We start from the raw sequence: 18,352 nt of genomic DNA, 5'->3' as shown, positions 1-18,352 counted from the left end.
GTAATTGCATTAGAAAATAAAGCTTCAAAGTATATGATGTGTTATGCCTTTAAATGAAATAGTCTGGACCACATTCAAACAATTTCATCTTAAAACCTAATATTAATAAAGTACAAATCTAAGAAGCATGAGAATCTAGAAGTAAACTGTAATTATTAAGCAAGAGAGTTTATGAATCGTTCTTCCAGGAGGCCTCTTTAAAATCAAGTAACTAAGTGAATATTAAGCTATCTCCATTTAAGACTAATGATTTAATGATCTATGGATGATGGCATTTTACAGGAATGAATTTACTTTCAGGAGAATAAGAACACCCAAGTGGAATCACTACATCAGTAGTTCTAGTCATGTAGTTTAAACCTAAAAACTATCTTTAACAGAGTATATATAATAATTTGCCTTCATAATCATTTCCCCAAATACCTACCTCTCTATTCCGTATTTATAATTGCACCAAATGAGAGCAGCCACAAGAGGGTTTTTGAAAATCTTTTTTATGTATAATAAGTACTTCACTCAAAGAGAAGAGAGGAGATGGTTTCCAGGAGCTATCTCCAAGTTCAACCAGCATGATACTCTTGCTCCTCTTCTATGAAATGTAAAATCTCTCTACATTACCTTTCTTGTAGATCATTTCAGCCCACCATTTTCAACTTTGATCTAATAGATTTAATAGGAATTATGATCTCTAATCAAAGAATGAACACATTAGCTTGTCACTGTAGATATTCAGAGATTTTAGCTTGTTAGAGGCATTGTTTCCTGAACGCCCTTTACATTTATATATACACAATTACCTTCTATTGTTTAAAAAAAGCTATTTTGCACCAGTAGTTATTAATCCAAATCATTTGGATTTAAGTAATTCCTAATTGAAAGCCTATCACATGAATTGTTTATAGTGACAGACAATGTACTATTAGTCATTTTAAAGCTTTAAAAGTAAGATATCAGGATCCACTTCAATGTCCACATGATAATAAAGGATTATTATGTGCAGTACCCTATTTATGAAAAGGAAACAGTGTGCTGCTTTCAGACGCCATCAATTGCTCTAATAAGGAAGTGAAAAGCTGGACTACTTTATATGCAGATCACCATCCCAGTTGCATAAGGATTTACAATAGACAAAACAAAACGATTTTTTGTTGTAAAGAAGGGCTGTTTGTTTAAATCACAAAATAATATTTGCATCTAAAAATTATTTACAGGCTAATAGGCTTCAGAAACCTTATATAGACTTGGTTAGTTAAAATCATTTTAATGCTAAGACCAAAAGGAAAGCCTTGCTCAAGCTGACAAGGAAAAATTCAAGTAACACATGCCTCAAGAAGGCAGAAGCAACCAGATGCAGACTGTCTTGGGGTTAGGGACTCACTAATTGATTTGGATATGCAAATAGTACGCGATATGACAGCACCCCATTAACGCTTAGGTACACTCAAGAGGAAAATGCTGCTTTCTCTGAAAATGTGAAAATTGAGAAGGATTCTGACCCTAACCTTTAATCCTAAAAGAAATAGAAAGTAACGTAGACATTTGTCTCTGCTGCCTTGAATTTGCAGAGAACTTACTTGGGAAGTTGAATCTGACCTTTGAAGTCTTCCTTCCAGGTATTTAATGGCTCCTATGTCTTTATTAAATGAGGTGTGTGGCGGCCTCTACTGGTGTGTGTTTGTAGAAAATGTTTCAATAGGCAGAAAAAATATTAATTTCAATTAAAAAGTTAGAAATACAGACTCTTTCATTTAAATATATAAAAATATCTAATTTAATGCAGAAAAAATATATTACAAGTTGTGTAATGTACTCTTAATTAGGAAAATAATCTAAAACACTGACCATGTTAGTGTAAAATAATGATTTAGGGAAGGGCATTAATTGTTCAATTCACTCTGATATTGGGTTAAATATATTTTATTAATGAATTACTAATCCCAACTGAGGTGGTTTATTACCTCTAGTCCACTGTTAAATCCCCTTAGTTGACTTAAATAAAATCACTTACAACAAACCCAGAGGAAAGGAAATATTTTACAGTTAAATCTATAAAGTCCTAGAACTAGAATCATTTGATGATAGGCTGGTTTCTATAACTCAAGCAAACTGTACGTTGACTTCATATAGCTGACATTTCAATCTATTTTACAGTGTTTTTAATTTCAAAAATACAACACATTAAAATATGTTCAATTTATCAAAGCTAAAAGCAACATTTAAGTAATGTACTTAAAGTGCAAAGGCACTTTAACACAAAGAAGTGATGCCTAGTGGCTATCTTGAAAACTGAAGACGGAAATACCATATATCATTATTTACAAAAGAATTTATAGTCTCAAAAGATCTTTGGAGATCTTCTACAAAATATCCGTTTTCATCTGCAAAGTTTGCTTACTCTTTCTTCATTCACTATAATCTCCTCTTCCCATTCCCACACTGGAAAAATAAAAGAAGAAAAAAGAAACAAAATATATGAAAAAAATGCATTGTAGAAACATTCATGTTCAGTGATGATTCCTAAGGAGAGAAGGGAAAAAAAGGTGGGAGGGGGAGAGCCAGAGAGAAATAATTTAAAGGAAAACTTGAAAAAGCAGTATCATTGCTTCACCCCATCCCCCAAACATTTGCAAAGTCCCCCACTGACGCTGGGAAAGGGCCAACACAAACAGACAGGAGAGCAAATGCAGTGCTTCCAACAGTTTGGAGAAGCATCCTTCGATGCCATAGGGTTGTAAATAATTTCCTTTCACAGCTGACTGATTGCAGTTTGTTTTTCCAGAACTTCGAGGTAGTCTGGTTCTGATTGCGGCTTAGCTTGCAGTAAAGGGTGGTCGGGTTTTGACTGCCCCACAAAGCATTTCCTGGGAGTTCCATATAAAACGGTTTTATTGATTCTGTCTTGGTTTTGGCGTCGAGATTCATACGAGGGGGCGAACTGCCTTTTAGGTAAGGTACAAAAGTTATAGTGGACTAGTCCTGCACTGGGCAGTTCCTTGACTCGCTCAGCAATATTCTGATACAGCAGCTCAGGCTCTCTTGGTGTGGCCTGCTTCTCTAGCAATTCAGTGGCACTTATAGTGTAAGCAAGTGTGGCTGGCTCTTCTTTTTTCTCCTCCAGGTTGCCGTAGCTGAATTCTTGCAGGTTTCGGTAATAGGCTACTGGGTCTCCTTCCTTCTGCATGTAGATGGGGTTTTGACACATCTGACCTACAGGTGGGGGGATGTAGTTATAGACATGGCCATCCGTTTTATCCTGAGTCTCAGTGTTGTAAGACCCATACTGTAACTGGAAGGAACTTACATCTAAGTTGTTGGCACTCCTGGGGACACTTGGCACCCCCTTTCGGCGTTTCAGGACAAAGACAAATAAACCAGCCCCAAAACAGACAGATAAGATAAAGACAACAAGCAATCCTAAAATTAAGACGGAAAGTGGAACTTCAGTGTGTAGTTCAGGATAGGAACTGGGAGACACACTAAGCGACCGAGGTGTGTCTGTGTTGTGATTCATTGACAAAATGGTTCCATCTGACAAGTTTGGACTGTCCGGGCAAATAGCCTCCCTCCCCAGAAATTTCAGTATCTCCCCTGCGTGCTTAGCGGGAGATTCACAGGTCACCTCATTGATGATGACAGGAGAATTGGCATGTTCCGTCCAGTCCTTTAGCCCCATGATGTCACAGGTGCAGTCCCACGGATTCTCTTGCAGATCTATCTGGATAAAAGCAGGGAGCTGATCCAGCACCCCTTTCACAGGCAGGTGAGAAAAATGGTTATTTCTCAGATTCAGCCTGGTGAGGGCCGTGCCCCCAAATATATTATCAGGTAAGGACCGCAGCAGGTTGTTATTCAGAAACAGTAGCTGGAGGTTAATCAAAGCATCAAAGGTCAGTGGCTTAATTTCCTTAATGACATTATACTCTAAATAGAGATACTGCAAGCTCTGCAGTCCATCAAACATAGAAGGATACAGCACTTCAAGGTAATTGCCATTCAGATAAAGTCGGCGTAAACTGGTCAGGTTTGTGAAGGCACCTTCCTGAATGACTGCAATCCTGTTGTTTCCTAAATGTAACAAATCCAAAGAACTGTATTCTAGGAGGTCGTTCTTATAGACAGTTTGAAGATAGTTCCCTGTTAGGTAGAGTTTCTTTGGACTGGTAGGTTTGGGCTGCAGGTCAGAGATATTAGTGAACTTCCTTTCTTGGCAGTTTACGTTTAGACCATTGTCTGAGCTCTGAGAGGTGCAGACACAGCTACCGGGGCAGGTGAGGGGTACAGGGGACTTGGTCTGGTATACCATGATCGGTCCAAAGCTCTGCCTGTCCTTTGACACGGTGACCCGGGGAGTTGGCCGATTTCTCATTTTGGGTGGCCGGCTGGCTTTTGGAGCCCTGGTTGGGTTGAGAGCAGGATTCATTGTAGGTGACAGTCTTTGGACATGTGCGTCAGCATGGCTGCCCCTTTGACTAGAGTCACCGGTACTTTTTCTGGGACAGAGGTCTTGCCTGGTCAGTTGGGTCACATCTTTCCCATGCAATCTAAAGGGAGTTTCACAGACAATCTCCCCAACAAAAACGGTTATGGTGTCCAGCCAAGCCTTGAGAGGAAGTAAGTCACAAGTGCAGTTCCATGGGTTTTCCTCCAGCTGAATCTCCATAATCCCTCCGATATGTTCAAGGACACCAGCGAAAGGCATCACTTTCAGCCTATTCCCTCTCAGGTCTAAGTGGGTCAGCAGGACGAAGCGGAACACGTTGCTGGGCAGCGACAGCAGAAGGTTGTCATTCAGGATGAGCACTTTCAGCTTATTCAGTTTGCTGAATGCCCCTGCCTCGATGGCACTGATGTAATTGTAGTCAGCCTGGAGGTACTCCAGGCTCTCCAGGCCCAGGAAGGTGTCCTCTCTCAGCACCTCGAGCTTGTTGTTGTTGAGGTGCAGTCTCTTGAGGGTCTTTAGGCCGCTGAACGCCCCAGTTCGGATCTCCTGCAGCCCGTTGTTACCCAGGTGGAGAGTCACTGCGTTGGAGTAATTGACGAACTCGTTCGGGTACAGTCTTGTCAGGAGGTTTCCATTGAGGAAGAGCTGATAGATTCGATACTGGGGGGGCTGGAGCAGGCTGACGGTTGTAAATCCTTTGTTTTCGCAGTTAATATTCAGTACGTTTTCCTTCTCTTCGCACAGGCAGCGGATCTTGCAAATGTCTTTGGCAGTTTTGCGACTCTCCGTCCGTAAGATCCCGGCCACGGTTAACACACTGAGGAACCAAACGCCGCTCAGCATCTTTAGGCACCGTCGGTGTCAGCTCAGGTACCTACAGGCAAACCTTGGGGAGGGGGAGCGGGAGAGAGCAGGATGCGGGGGAGAAAGAAACAAGGAAGCCTGATTAAAATGGCAAAGCAAGAGGGCGGAGTGGGAGGCAGGGAGAATGCGGGGAGTGGGCCACACGGCAGAATGAAATCACTGCGTCTTTCAAAGCGGTTTCTTCTCTCCTCCCCTCCCCCGTCCCAGCCCACCCACACACGCGTCCCCGAACACATACGCTTGCACCTGATTTCCCGGCGGGTCCCAGCCAGCCGCGGAGTCATTAGTAACCGAGTTGTCCTACTAAATCCAGCCCATCTCCTCCTCCCCTGGGGTATCTTGAAGAGATCTCAGGCGGCTCGCCCGTCTTGGGCTCGCAGCAGAAATTGCTTTACTTTTTTTTTAACTGCGCAAAAAGGGGGTGGGAAAATCAGGGGACTGGCGGCGGGGGAGGGGGGAGAATGGAAGAGGAAAGACAGAGCCGGGTAGGGGTTACTCACACATCAGGAGAAGACTGGACCCCTCTCCTCTGTAGTCCGCCAGTAGTTTAGCATCTTCAGAAAGAGAGGGAGAGCAAGGTAAAAGGAGACGCCGCGTCCAGGGGGATGCCCCGCTTTCCGTTGGTTGATTTAATTTGGCTGGGGGTTGCGCGGAAATTAGAAATCCGGCAGGCAGCAGGAGAGATAGAGGAAGGTTCGAGCGGCGGGAAGCGGAGCCGACGGGAACCCGGGGTGCGATTGCGCAGGGAGGTGGGGGAGCCGGCCGGCCCGGTCGGCGGGCGGCGGTGACGGCCTAGCCTGGGCGCGCGCTTCCAATCCGGTGGCAGCGGCAGCAGTGCGCCTAGCAGTTTGAATTTGAGAGGCTTTGCAGGCTCCCCGGGACAGGGCTAGGGTGACGTCACGGGGGGAGGGGGCAGGCAGTGGATCGAGGGCGCGCGGTGGGGGAGGGAGGGGCAGATGCTTCCCTTCCCTGCGAGTGGCTGTGCAAAGCTCAAATCCGGGCTGCGTCAGTTGATTCTAAACTACTCCACCTCCAACCCAACCCTGCGGGCGGCGAGCGACTGGCGAAGCTCCTGGAGAGGGGTTCTCCAGGAGGGGCCCCGCTAAGGGGCTCGCACCGGCTGGCCTCCTCCAGCCCCTCCGAGTGGTTTCTTCCACCTGCCACTCCCTCCTGGCCATTCCTGGGGGGTCTCATTACAGATTCCCAAGCAGGGGTCCAAATCTGCCCAACAAGGGGTGTGTGTGTGTGTGTGTGTGTGTGTGTGTGTGTGTGTAGAGATGTGCCTCTTTGCTATAGAACTGGGGCCCGCTTGCCTGCCAGCTTCCTAGCTCAGATGCTCTTGGTGCGCAGAGTGGGGTGTGTGTGCGCACCAGTATGTCTGTGTAGGAGGGCGAGAAGTTCTTCTAGGGGATTTATGTTTTACATACAGAGCTTTGTTTCAGTGCTGAGAGAGTTACTTTCTGGGTGGTGAATGGCCAAACATATCTGTCTGGATTGGGAAAGCCAGCTCAATGTTAGCTTATAGACTGAGATAAACAACAACAAAACCCTTCTCCCCCCTGAGGTTTTATACTTAGTCAGATAATGAGGTTTAAACGTGTGCTTTTTGCCTGAAGGAAGGAGAAGAAGAGTGGGTGTCAGAAAGGCACTGCCAGGCTGAGCCTCAGCTGGGCGTGGGAGCCCACAGAAGGGTGCCTAAGCTCTCCAGGCTGCAGGGGCAGGGGGGCTAGGAGAACAGGAGGCCGAGATGCAGGAAGACTGGCTCCTGAGAAAGGAAGGAGAGCTGAAGGGAGTCCTGGCCTGAGACACAGTAGTCTTGGGTTCTGATCTAGCTCTGTTGCCAGGTATGTCACTTGTTTCTGGATCTTCCCGTCCCCATCGGCAGAAGAAGGTGGACTGTAAGGGCCCTCTGTGCTCTGACATTCAATTGGATTCAGATAATCTTTCCATAGCATTATTAATGGCCAGGCGTTGGGTTTTTGCCTTCATTATCTCGTTTCTCCTTAATTATATCTTAAGGTCCCCTGGACCCAGGAGTCTCCCAGTGTGGAGTCCATTTGCAAGATGTAAATGTCTGTTGTTGCCGGGAGGGCCAGGGGCTGTCTCTGGTGGGGATGGGGGAGTTGAGGCAGGAAAAGGAGGAAATGAAAGAGAGTAGTAAAAGGAATCGACCAAGCCATGTGCCTGTCCTGCAAAACCTTTCAGCTTGCTTTCCTCGTCCCTTCAGTCCCACCCTGCTGCAGGCAGTCAACAAAGGGCCCCATTGCTGGGCCAAAGGTGGATAGAGAGGATCACATAGGCAAAATGAGCCCTCTGAGAGCGGAAAGCCCCCTTGCTTCTCCCCTCCTCCTTCCCTGTTCAGCTCAGGTCCTAGAATTGTTCAGCTCGCACAAGCTCTTTCCTCCCCAAGGACTCAAGATAGTTTATAAACTTAGGCACTAAGGCAACCTGTGGCTCTGGTAGTCTCCTCTGGAACTTTTCTCGAGCTTTCTCCTTCCCCCCTCCTTTTCCTTCCAGGAAGAGCCTTGGACCAGATATCATGAGTCCCATGCCCATCCTCTAAGTCTTGCTCCGTCTTGGGCAAGATGCTTTCTTTCTGGGGCCTCAAATTTTCCTTTTCTATGCCAAAGAGCAACATTGAGATGAGCTGTCCTCAGAGGGGGAGGGGGCAGCGCTGTGATAGCCCCCCACTGTCTATTGCAATTGCATGATTAGGTGCAAGCAGAGTGATGCAGTGTGAGCACAATTCAGCTACCTTTCATAGGAAAGGGGCATTTGTTTCTACATATTTCCAAATATTAAATATACATAGTTCCTAGAGAGACATGGTTTATTCATTGTCATTCATTTAACAAACATTTATTAATTAGGTTAATATTTCATTGAATTGGAAGCCCTTTGAACAAGGGCTGTACAAGACCTTTGAAATTATTCATTTTATAGATGAGGACACTCCTCAACCAGGGGAAGTGCTGACTTGCTTAAGTTCAAGAATCTATAAAATTAGACACAGAACCCAGGGATTCTGAGTCCCAGTCCAGCAGCTTTGCAAAAAGCTCACTACTGCTTAATATGAATTACAGAAGAACTATCTACCCAAACGTAAATAGTGGTGGTGGTGTTTTACCTAAATGTGTCTTTTTTAGAAATTGTATTTGAAGGTGAAATATCAAATTTTAGTTTTAGTTCTCAAATATAGTAATTTCCTTCGAGACATAGTTGAACTGCCGCTGTCAATACTCCCTGAGAACAGAGACTATTTTCTTAGGAATTTCAGAGAGAGAGGGAGAGAGAGAGAGAGCTTGGGGAGGGAGCTGGGGGCGCTTGAAATTCTTGACAGTTACAGAGTGAGGGAAATGTGGCGGTAAGCCGGCTGGGGGGAACGACGCTGGGGACCCTAAAGTGCTGTGGCAGATCTTCCTTCCCTGGTTAGCTTCCTACACAGGCCGGTGGATCCTCTCACCCCTCCTCCGTCTACTGCCTGTCCCTGAGCTTCCACAGCTGCTTTCCCAAACGTGGTTCTTGGAACGACTCAGCCTCCACCCCGGTACAGTACTTTAAGTAAGTTTCCTTTGGCCCCGCGTCTCAGGGGAACCGCCGCAGCACGCCGCTAGGAGAGCGGGCTTTTAAGGCGGTGGGGAGGTTCTGGGTGAACTGGGAGCCCAAGGGAGGCAGAGGCGGACGCTAAAATAAGGCACACGCTCCCCGGCCTCGCTAGGGCGAGGGAGGCATAAACGAGGACTTCGTCGCCTCAGTCTCACTTGCATCTAACCGAGTAGAGTCCGGCTCGAGTCGCCAGGGCTTCCACAGGGCGCGGTGAGTGCCAGCGGGCGGAGAGGCCCCCTTGCCCCGGCCGCCCGCAGGCCACCAGGGGGTTAACAGCAGTCCCGCAGGGATGCGGTGGTGCGGTGGGGGAGGGGGGGTGGAGGGTGGTTTCTGCTGCCAGCCCCCGGCCGCCTTCTCCCATTGCCGGTTGAATGCCATTCCCGAGGTACTCTTCCGGGCGACCAGAGAGCTCGGCGAGTGCCCCGTCGCCGGGAACCGGGCACCGGCCGCTAGCGCAGCCCTACCTGCCCTCCTCCTTGTTGCTAGACGCCCGGTGCCCGGCGCGGGGGCCCGTAGCCTCGACGGCCACGCGCGCTGCCCTCAGCCCGGTCCTGGGAGCCGCTCGCCGGCGGAGCCTTCTCTTCGGGAGCGGCAGCCCGCATCGGACGCGTGGCCGCCCGTGGCGGCGGGGACCGGGGGCTGCGCTGCGCCCAGAGCCCACGCCCGCGAGGACGGTCCCGGGGCTAGCGGCCCGGGCGGGGGTGGCAGGAGAGGGCGGCGGGTGCGCAGTCTTCCCACGCCCGTGCCCTCCGCGAGGGAGGCGGCCGGGGAGGCAGAGGGCCGAGGGAGCCACCTCGCCGGCCTCGTCGTCACGGCGTTCCCGAGCGCTCAGAACTTACCAGCGAGCGCGCAGCCCGGAGCTTTCCCGGAGGCGCCCGCAGCATCCGCGACCCAGGGAGGCGCGGGAGCCGGCACAGCCTCGGACTGGCGCGGCCAAGGAGCGAGGGCACGGCGGCGAGCCGGCGGCGCCCCTAGGGCAGGCAGTTCCCCACTGGAGCAGCTCGCCGCCGGGCAGCGCTACTGGCAGGAAGGAGGGAGGGAGCCGAGAGGGAGGAGGGCGGGAGAGAGCAAGAGGAGGAGGAGGGAAGGACAGCGGCCCCTCTCCCGCACTTATCAATCACCCCGCAGATCAAATGTCCCCGCTGTGCACCCAGGAGGGGGATGTACCAGCCCACAAAGGAGCCGCTGCTCCATTTCTCTGACAAGCGCCGCGGAGCGCTGCTCACGCCTCTCGGCCCCTCTTGCCTGGAACTCTGCCCAGCCCTTGCAGCTTCCACCGTCGGCTGCAGCTTGGACTCGGTCAAGTGAAATAAGGATGGCACCCGGTCGGTACCACATCCGAAGGGAGCCTAAGACCACTGGGTGGAAGTTATGGACAAGCGAAAGAGCAGCCAGCCCTCTGAGCTGGACACCCTCCGGGAGGGCTGCCTCCCATAACTAGTAAGCGCCCAATCATTGGAGTTCGCAGGCAGATCTTTAAGGACCTCCTACGAGGATGGTAAACAAGGAATTTCCATATAATCTACAGCTGAGCTACACTTGTACAAATGTGTTAACAAAAGCAAGCCCTTAGCAGTGTTCCAGTCCCTGTTTTAATTTGATTCTTTCTATTCTTCACCTCATTGTCTGGAACTACCTCCTTTCCCCTTCCTTCTTTCTTTTTCCTCTTATTAGTAGTCCAGGTGGTTGTGATTCGCTTAAAGGAAGGCGCTCAGTGACAGAGTCACTGTAGTTCGAGAGGGAGGTGCGGCTTGGGCCAAGAGCGTTGCAGTTCCCCTCAGGACCTGCTTTCCCTAGGGCCTCTCTTCACTCTCCCTGGGGGATTCCGGACAAAGTTGCAGCTGTATTAATTTAAGCCAAATTTATTTGATGGCATCAGGACATTTCCCCCTTAATCCCGGAGGAGAACAGCCTTAATGAAAGTCATCACTGTCCCCTGTCCTTTTCATAACCCCTCCAGAGTCTGTAAAACCCCCAGTTCTTCAGAATATCCACAAGCTCCATGGTGGAGAATAGAAAGGGAGGCGAGGAGAAGGTGCCAAATTAAGAGCAAAATTTTCTCTCCTGCTAATGAATCTGCCCCGCATTTGTCTGTTTTCAAGGTTATTTCCTATACATTTAAACCAGGTTCTCACAGCACGGACTTCCACCTCATTCTTGTCCTTCCTCTTGGGAATCTTTTGTGCTTCTTCCTTCTCTTCTTCGCTTTCTTTTCATAACAGTTTTCTAAGGAGACCATGCTGGGCCTTTTTAAAAGAATATTACTGATAATCTTATGTTATGAATATAGGCAGAGTTTACTTTAGTAATAGTCCAAAGGATTATCTCTTATAATATCTCTGAGGTTTTAAGGGTCGTTCCTGTTCGTTTTACTTCATCCCCGAGAAAGCCTTTTTGAGATTTCCCTGCCTTTCAAATAAGCAATTTCAGGATCACACAGTTCTCACATTTGCACGTGGGCAGAGTGTTTACCGGTACTGATTCAGATACATCGCCCCACTTTGTTAAGATCCTTATTTGAGTAAAACATCCACCATGCTATTTGCTGCAGACTGTAACGGTGGCGGGGCACATCGTGTTGTTACCAACTTAGAACAGTTCATGCTGTTTCCTCTCTGTCTTTACCTCATTTCTGACTGTGTCATCTTTTCATGTAGTTATTTAATGGGTGCTGCAAACAACCACCCAAGCCAGAGCTGAGAGGCCTTTCAAAGGCAGAATTAATGAGACAGTCATGCTGAAAACAGGAGACAGTTGTACTGAGAAGGATGGTGTGTCCCTAGCCAAAGGGAACATACAAAACAGCAATGTGCACAGATTGCATGAGGAATACCGTATCAATGGTAAAAACCGACATTATAGTTTGCTCCAGTAGAAACATGTAAAATATGGCATGCATCAATTGTAATTAGCCTTGTAAGCAAAGCTAACGTGTTTACCAGCCCTCAGAGAAGCATTTAGCAGCCTGCTTTCCACACGGGACCGCACTGAAGTAAGTTACAATGAGAAAGAGCAGGCTTTTCTTTTTGTCAGCATAAAATGTTCAAGTAGGTGGGTGGCGATTTTGAAAGGTGTCCTGAATGCACACAAACAAAAAATGATGAGCCATACAAAACTTCCTGTGAGGGTTGTTGCATAGATAATTACAGTAGAAGAGAGCCTGAAGTGTGTGAAAGTTTTAAATGTACCGATTGATTTGAAAGCTGCTTTATACTGACTTTTCCAAAAGTTTTTGTTAGGGAAAATTTTCTGAAATAACTGAAAATTAAAGACAAGCATATTAATTCACTTTGTTAATTAATAAAGATGGCATGATGAGTTCTTTGGTGTAGTGGTATTGTAAGTGTATCTCTGTGTTTGTGTGCTGTTCTCTATTGATTAGCTCACATTACCAAAGGCCTTGGAGATCCGTGCTTGTAATGCTATTGGGAAAAGAGAGAAATAAAATTAAATTTTGCTTGGGTTTTTATAATTTCTTTCTAAGCTTAGGAGAAACTCAGAAATTTCATCTAGGATTAATTAAAAAATGTGCATACATTTCTAAGACGATGCAAAAGTTGTCCAATTGCTATGTAGTACACAGTTTGCCTGAGTTTGCCTCCACCTTCTACATACCTACCCAGAGCTGGCAAGCTTTAAAAAATTAAAAAAAAGAGGACAAAGTAGAAATGTTATGCAGAGTCAGTAATTCTAAAACAGATGTTTTCAGAGAATACTGTCCCTTTTGAACCAAAGGGCGAAGAAGAGTTCAGGCAGAGACAGACAAATTCCTAAATAAAGAAACGCAACAGAGGACATGCCATTAATACCAGTAATTATAGTTTAAAGGATATGTAGAGTTTGGTTCTTGATGCTATTGAAAGTGTGGATATTTTTAACTCTAATTCAATTATTTTGATTATTTTGGCAAGCACGTTGGCCTGGTTGAAACAGTGCTGGCCCAGGACCCAGAGTAGTTTGTCTTTTGATCAAACACATATTGAAACGCTGGAGACCAAGGACCTGGGTTCAAGTCCCACCTCTGCTTCTTACTGCAGAGGGGCTTGAGCAGGCACGGTGCCTCTCTCATTTCCCGCCCGTGTAACGCTGGGGATTAGCACCTGCATGTGCAGTCACTAAGGACAGCATTCACACAAAAGCCCTTGAAAATTGTGCCGTGGTCTACATGGGTGAGGGGAAATCTTGAAGTGAGGGATTCCTAAACTCACTTCTTAAGATCAGTAAATTGTATAAAACAATGATTTTAGTGAGAAAGCAACATTTTAATTTAAATTGGGTAATAGAATCAGGATTAAAAAGTTACCTGTGATTCTAGTTGGAGCAATATAATGTCAAACATTCAAATGAAAACTTAAAAACATTCTGTCTATTCTCTAGCATTTTCCAGGTAGTTGGATCTCTGTATATGTATGAGAGTTTCTCAACCCCGACACTGTTGACATTTCGGACCAGAGAATGAGTGGTCGTGGGAGCTTGTTGTGTGCAATGTGGGGGGATTAGCAGCATCCCTGGCCTCTACCACTCTCCAGTCGCACCAGCATGCTGTATATATATATATATACACACACATAACATGTATATGTATATGTTCTCTATATATGTTATTTGTTTTCTGTATACATAGTATATGTGTGTATGTGTATAAACACTTTATGTTTATTTAACACTTAAACAAATTGAAGGAACACAACGTACATAATATACATTATGACTTAGCAACAGAGCAAGAGCAAGGTCCTGGGCTCCTGATGCCCTGCTTTGTGGTCTGCTACCTTGTGCAGCCTGCCAGCTCTTATGCCCCAAGGACCATCAATGGAGGCAGGCAATGTGTATTGGTGCTGCTCTTCAGGAAGAAATGTATTTTCCATCGTGACCCAGAGAACAGTCAAGGGCTGAACCACAAGTTTCTGAAACAATATTACCCTTGTCATAGCCATGTACCCTGAAATACTCCATTGTAGTTGGTTTAAAAACTTGCAGGCTGTGAACTGCTAAATTGATTTCATGAGTGACTAATAGGTTGTATCTCAGTTTGAAAAACACTGACATTCTGGATCGTGCAGGGGAGGAAGGAAAAATGGGACAGAACAGAGAACAGGGGCAATAAAGAAAAAGGAGAAGAAGAGAAATAGAGAAAAAAAGAAGTGCATGGGTGGGAGGTTATGGAAAAAGTTCTGGTGCTCAACCACTTGTATCAAGTGTCCCTTAGAGATGGCACCTGCTCCCTCCGGCGTCTAGAGCTCCCTCCCTGTTGATTGAGTGGAGTGATTCATCCGTGAGAACCATATTTAAGTTTACTGGACTTGGGAGTGAATATACACGGCCAAAGCTGCAGATTTTACAGATAAGGCTTAGAACAGCATTAGTAGGTATTTCATTTATCCTGACACATTCCATCCTATTAATCTCCCTGCAGCTGGAAGTTATAGTTTGGTCTGGAGTTACAACCTAATGCGTTCAGGAGGAAACCAAATTTATTGGGTTTGACATTGCACATTATTGGAATGGTATAATGCAGTGGAGCCTCTGTACTAAGTTCTGTTGATTTTATTTATGTATTTGTGTTTGGCTAGTATAAATATATGGTAAAGTATGTGCTGTGGTAGAGAGTTTAATGCTGACTCTGCTGGAACATTCAAAAATGTCTGCACACAAGACACCCAGTTGTAAAGAGTTACAGCCAGAAGAACAGCTACTAAAGATTTGCATTAAGTATTTCTGATTTTTAAAAAAGTCATCATTTGTGAAGCGGACTAGGCTATTAATATTCAAAAATAGCAAGGATGACACACTCCAGATCTACCCTGAAGTTGTGACTTGCACAAAATGAAGCAGGGTTTAGAAATTGAGGGTTCAGAGGGAGGTGAGTCATATCTAGAAAGTAAATAAAATCATTTTCAAGTAGTAGCTGGCTGCAGCGTTCAACCATCACTGCAAATCAATGAGAGGAGAATTTTTTTTACCTTAATTTTGATGATTTATTATGCAGATGTGCTATCAGTTCTTTTATTTTCCTTCCATTTTTCATCTTCCAAGAAGTTTCCTAAGTGACTTTACAATGACACCTAGCACACACCCCTATTACCTGATTATTACAAATGAGGTCACCTTTAAGTCAAATGTAACGGCCCCGGGACATGTGTCAAACAAATTTTGCATCTGTCTGTGGTTGTATTGTGATTCCTAGGCAAATTAAAAAGGAAAAAAAAGCTTCAAATTTCATGACACTTTTGATAACATAAATATCCCTGAAGCTCTCTCAGAAAAATAGCCTGAAGTCTATCTGGGGTGGAGGAACCATATAGAGTTTCTCAAAAGCACTTTGGGGCAACCCCAGGAAACCATGTCAAAACTAGAGGCATGATCATTACCAGGTTTGTCCTCCACTCTGGGCATCACCACAGCAACTCAAGTACCATAGTGAGATCAGTGTCACTTTACTAGTATTTTGAAAGGAAGCAAAAGGAAGCTCATTTATTGCTACACATCATTGCTTCAGAATAATGAATTCAGCATGCTGATCTTTGAGCCCTTTATATATAGATCTAGTTGGTACAGGTCAGGAAATGGCACTACTTGAACTGGACAACTTATTTGCCATAACTTAAATATGTTGAATTGTTTTATTTTAATGCACTTTTCAATAGAAATATTAATATGTAACTGCATATAACTGTAATATGGACAGTATTGTTAACTGATGAGTGCTGGTTATTGTTTGCAGCAAGGAAGGACAGTAGTCAAATTAATGAATCAATGTTCTGCTTACAATTTTTATAAAATATAATCACTCAACGTAAGAAAACTCCTATCTCTTGAATACAAATAAGTAGTACATAATTTTGCATAAGCCTGAGTCCCTGCTGTAAAGTCCCAGTTGCTTGGAATTCAAATATATGATTTACTGAAGGGTCTGAACACATCCACCATGATTGACATTGACAACCTTGGGATGTATTAGGGAACAATGACACTGTTCACTTGTTATCCCTCCTATGGCCATTAGGCAAATTCAGTCTTGAGCTGTAGTGGTGATATTGATCACAGGCCACCTGATCATCAAATTGGGCTTTTCCACTGATTATTAAGTAAGTGGTTTGTCTAAAATAGAGTCCTAGAACCCTGATGAACCATAATACCTATATAGAGTTAAATTATCCAGATTCTTGATCCGTTTTCAGTATTAATATGCAATAGAACCTTAAGTAATTAAAAAACCTACTATGATATATTAATCTAACAAATAATTCTATGTAGAAAGATCTCAGAATACAGGGGAGTGGAAGGAGTGATCTACAATTAAACTCTGCAGATTTACAAAGCTGCTTTCACACATGTTCAATTGTTATCTTTCATTGAAATACCAAAGTAATTAGTCCTCTTTAAGAATTTTCTACTTGCAAAATGTCAGTGATTACTTTGGGTATAGATGTTGACTAAAAGCACTTGATAGCCTGAGAATTTGTGTTTTGCATATATGCCTGCCTGCCCGCTTTACTTCCTTGCTTCCTTCTCTCCCTCCTCTTTTCTTTTAAAGTTGATTTGAGAATTCCTTTGTTCACAATTAGGTGTTTTGTCAAAGAAAACTATAAACACCACAGGCAGCAGTCTATATCCTGAGAAAATGATTAATTGAAATGGGCCAACAGCACATAGAAGTTTCTGCAAAAAAGATGCCATCATGGTGGCTGTTTTTACCGAATTTTCTATGGCTTGGCAGAATGGTAGAGCTGGGAGGGGATTTCGGTTTGGTGTACCTTACAGTGTGGTTTGTGTGCACCTCCAGCATCCATATTCCCTCGGACCTTGGTAAACAGGCAGATTTCTGGGCCCCATTCCAGACTCAGTGAATGGAATTTTCTAGAGGTGGAGTCTGGGAATGGCATTTTTATAGGACTCTCAAGGGAAACTTATGCAACCTGCAGGGCCAATTCTAGTCCGACGTCTTCATTTTATGGATGGGGAAACTCATCTCAGGCTCAGAGAGGTGAAGTGACTTATTCTAAATCACACAGTCAGAGCCAAGAGTAAACTTCAGGCCTCCCAACTCTCACAAATGCCTCTGATTGGTTGGTTGATGTTTTGATACTTTGGTTTTAGAATTGTATTTTTTTTTATTGACAATCAGTATTACAATTTAATATAACACAATACACGCTGCTCATGAACCATGTTACCATATGGCCATAAAAAGTGGCTTGTTGGTCAGCCACATACAGCAATAACGTTTTATTTTCAAACTCTTGATTAAAAATGCATTGCTATTTATTTGTGCTTTGGGGGATAAAGTGGAATAAAATGTTTAATAAATACTTATTGAATTGAAGAAAAGTGAGCACAGACCTCAGCGTTGAGTTTCAAACATTTACTTTATTATTGGCACGTAGATGCTAAAATGTCAAATTTAAAGGAATCTGAGCTTACTTTTCGTATATTTCATTTACTAGGTCTACTGAATAATTTTGAGGATGTTGCAGGGAGCCCAGGGTCCATAACAGTTTTTTTTCATTTTACTTTCTTCTTCTTTTCAAAATTTTAAGTAAAGTTATATAAATCCTTCAGCATAGGCTTCATAAGTGTGGGGGCTGATGACTCTATGTTGAAGCTCCCTTGACCTATAAGTGTCAACTTCAAGAAAATTTCTGCTAGGAATTTTTGAAGATAAAATAGAACATCTAATTAACATTTAGAAGAGGAAGATACATATCCATTTCAAGTAACCTGACCTGGATTTCAGTAGCAGGATCTCTTCTTGACACATTTGTAACTCATTTTAATTGCTAATAGTTACTGCGTGTACACACCCAAGGCAGAATGGGCCTTAACCTCTCAGAGTTACAAAGGTGAATTAACTTAAAACTAAATAATACATTTTTGTGAAGAGACATTTCACGTGATTTAATACTGAATCAAATGCATGTGATTGGCAAGCACCGATTATCCAAGAAAGTTGAAAGGACTAGTGACATTTTCATGCCTCATCTACATTACTATAATTATTTTCAAGAGAAGTCAGGTGATTTTATTGGTATGATGTGTGGATAGTAGAACGTAGGTGGGCTTTGGAGTCATACACACCTGGGTTTGAATCCCAGCTCAACCATCTAACCAAGAGTGTGAGTATGGACAAGTTACTTAAACTCTCTGAGTCTCACTTTCCTCTTTTGTAAAGTCTTGATAATTGTCCTGACTTCGTGAGGGTTGCTGTGAGAAACGTAGAAAACAGATATAAAATGTTTCATACTGTGCCTGATATTGAAAAGGGGAAGAGGGAACCATGTTCTCCTTCCAGTGTACATAGCTTGGTCCAGAGAGTAAGGAATGTCATCCTTTTTGAGTATAATCGGAAGAGAGTGCTCTCTCTCCCTCTCTCTCCCAATCCCAAAGAAGAAGTGACTTTGCTAGTGATGTTGAGTGAAGAATCTGGACAAGCTTAGCTCA

The 18,352-nt window shown here is 44.6% G+C and overlaps 1 protein-coding gene and 1 long non-coding RNA gene across 6 annotated transcripts in view; one reads left to right on the top strand and one right to left on the bottom strand.

Moving 5' to 3' along the window:
• Positions 1–1,485: 1,485 nt before the first annotated feature.
• SLITRK2 (SLIT and NTRK like family member 2) lies at positions 1,486–10,309 on the bottom strand. 4 transcript variants are annotated; one of them, XM_070502508.1, is made up of 4 exons: positions 9,751–10,309; positions 5,806–5,859; positions 5,552–5,711; positions 1,486–5,327 (listed from the first exon to the last, which is right to left on the bottom strand). In XM_070502508.1, exon 4 carries the CDS (start codon positions 5,282–5,284, stop codon positions 2,747–2,749), a length of 2,538 nt encoding a protein of 845 aa, XP_070358609.1. In that variant the 5' UTR covers positions 5,285–5,327; positions 5,552–5,711; positions 5,806–5,859; positions 9,751–10,309; the 3' UTR covers positions 1,486–2,746. The 4 variants fall into 4 exon arrangements, with proteins under 4 accessions (XP_070358609.1, XP_070358608.1, XP_070358610.1 ...); XM_070502507.1 differs by having other exon boundaries at positions 5,544–5,711; positions 9,751–10,308; XM_070502509.1 differs by lacking the exon at positions 5,552–5,711 and having other exon boundaries at positions 9,751–10,308.
• LOC139042695 (uncharacterized) overlaps positions 5,807–18,352 on the top strand; it is a 122,431-nt gene continuing 109,885 nt past the window's right edge. For both annotated transcript variants that reach the window (XR_011499730.1, XR_011499729.1), the window contains exon 1: positions 5,807–9,121. This is a non-coding gene — a long non-coding RNA (uncharacterized lncRNA). The remainder of the gene's footprint in view (positions 9,122–18,352) is intronic.

Source organism: Equus asinus, chromosome X (assembly GCF_041296235.1).
Source record: "Equus asinus isolate D_3611 breed Donkey chromosome X, EquAss-T2T_v2, whole genome shotgun sequence".
Classification (NCBI taxonomy): Eukaryota; Metazoa; Chordata; class Mammalia; order Perissodactyla; family Equidae; genus Equus; species Equus asinus.
Note: the sequence above shows the minus strand (reverse complement) of the source record. Positions and strands in the feature narration are given on the sequence as shown.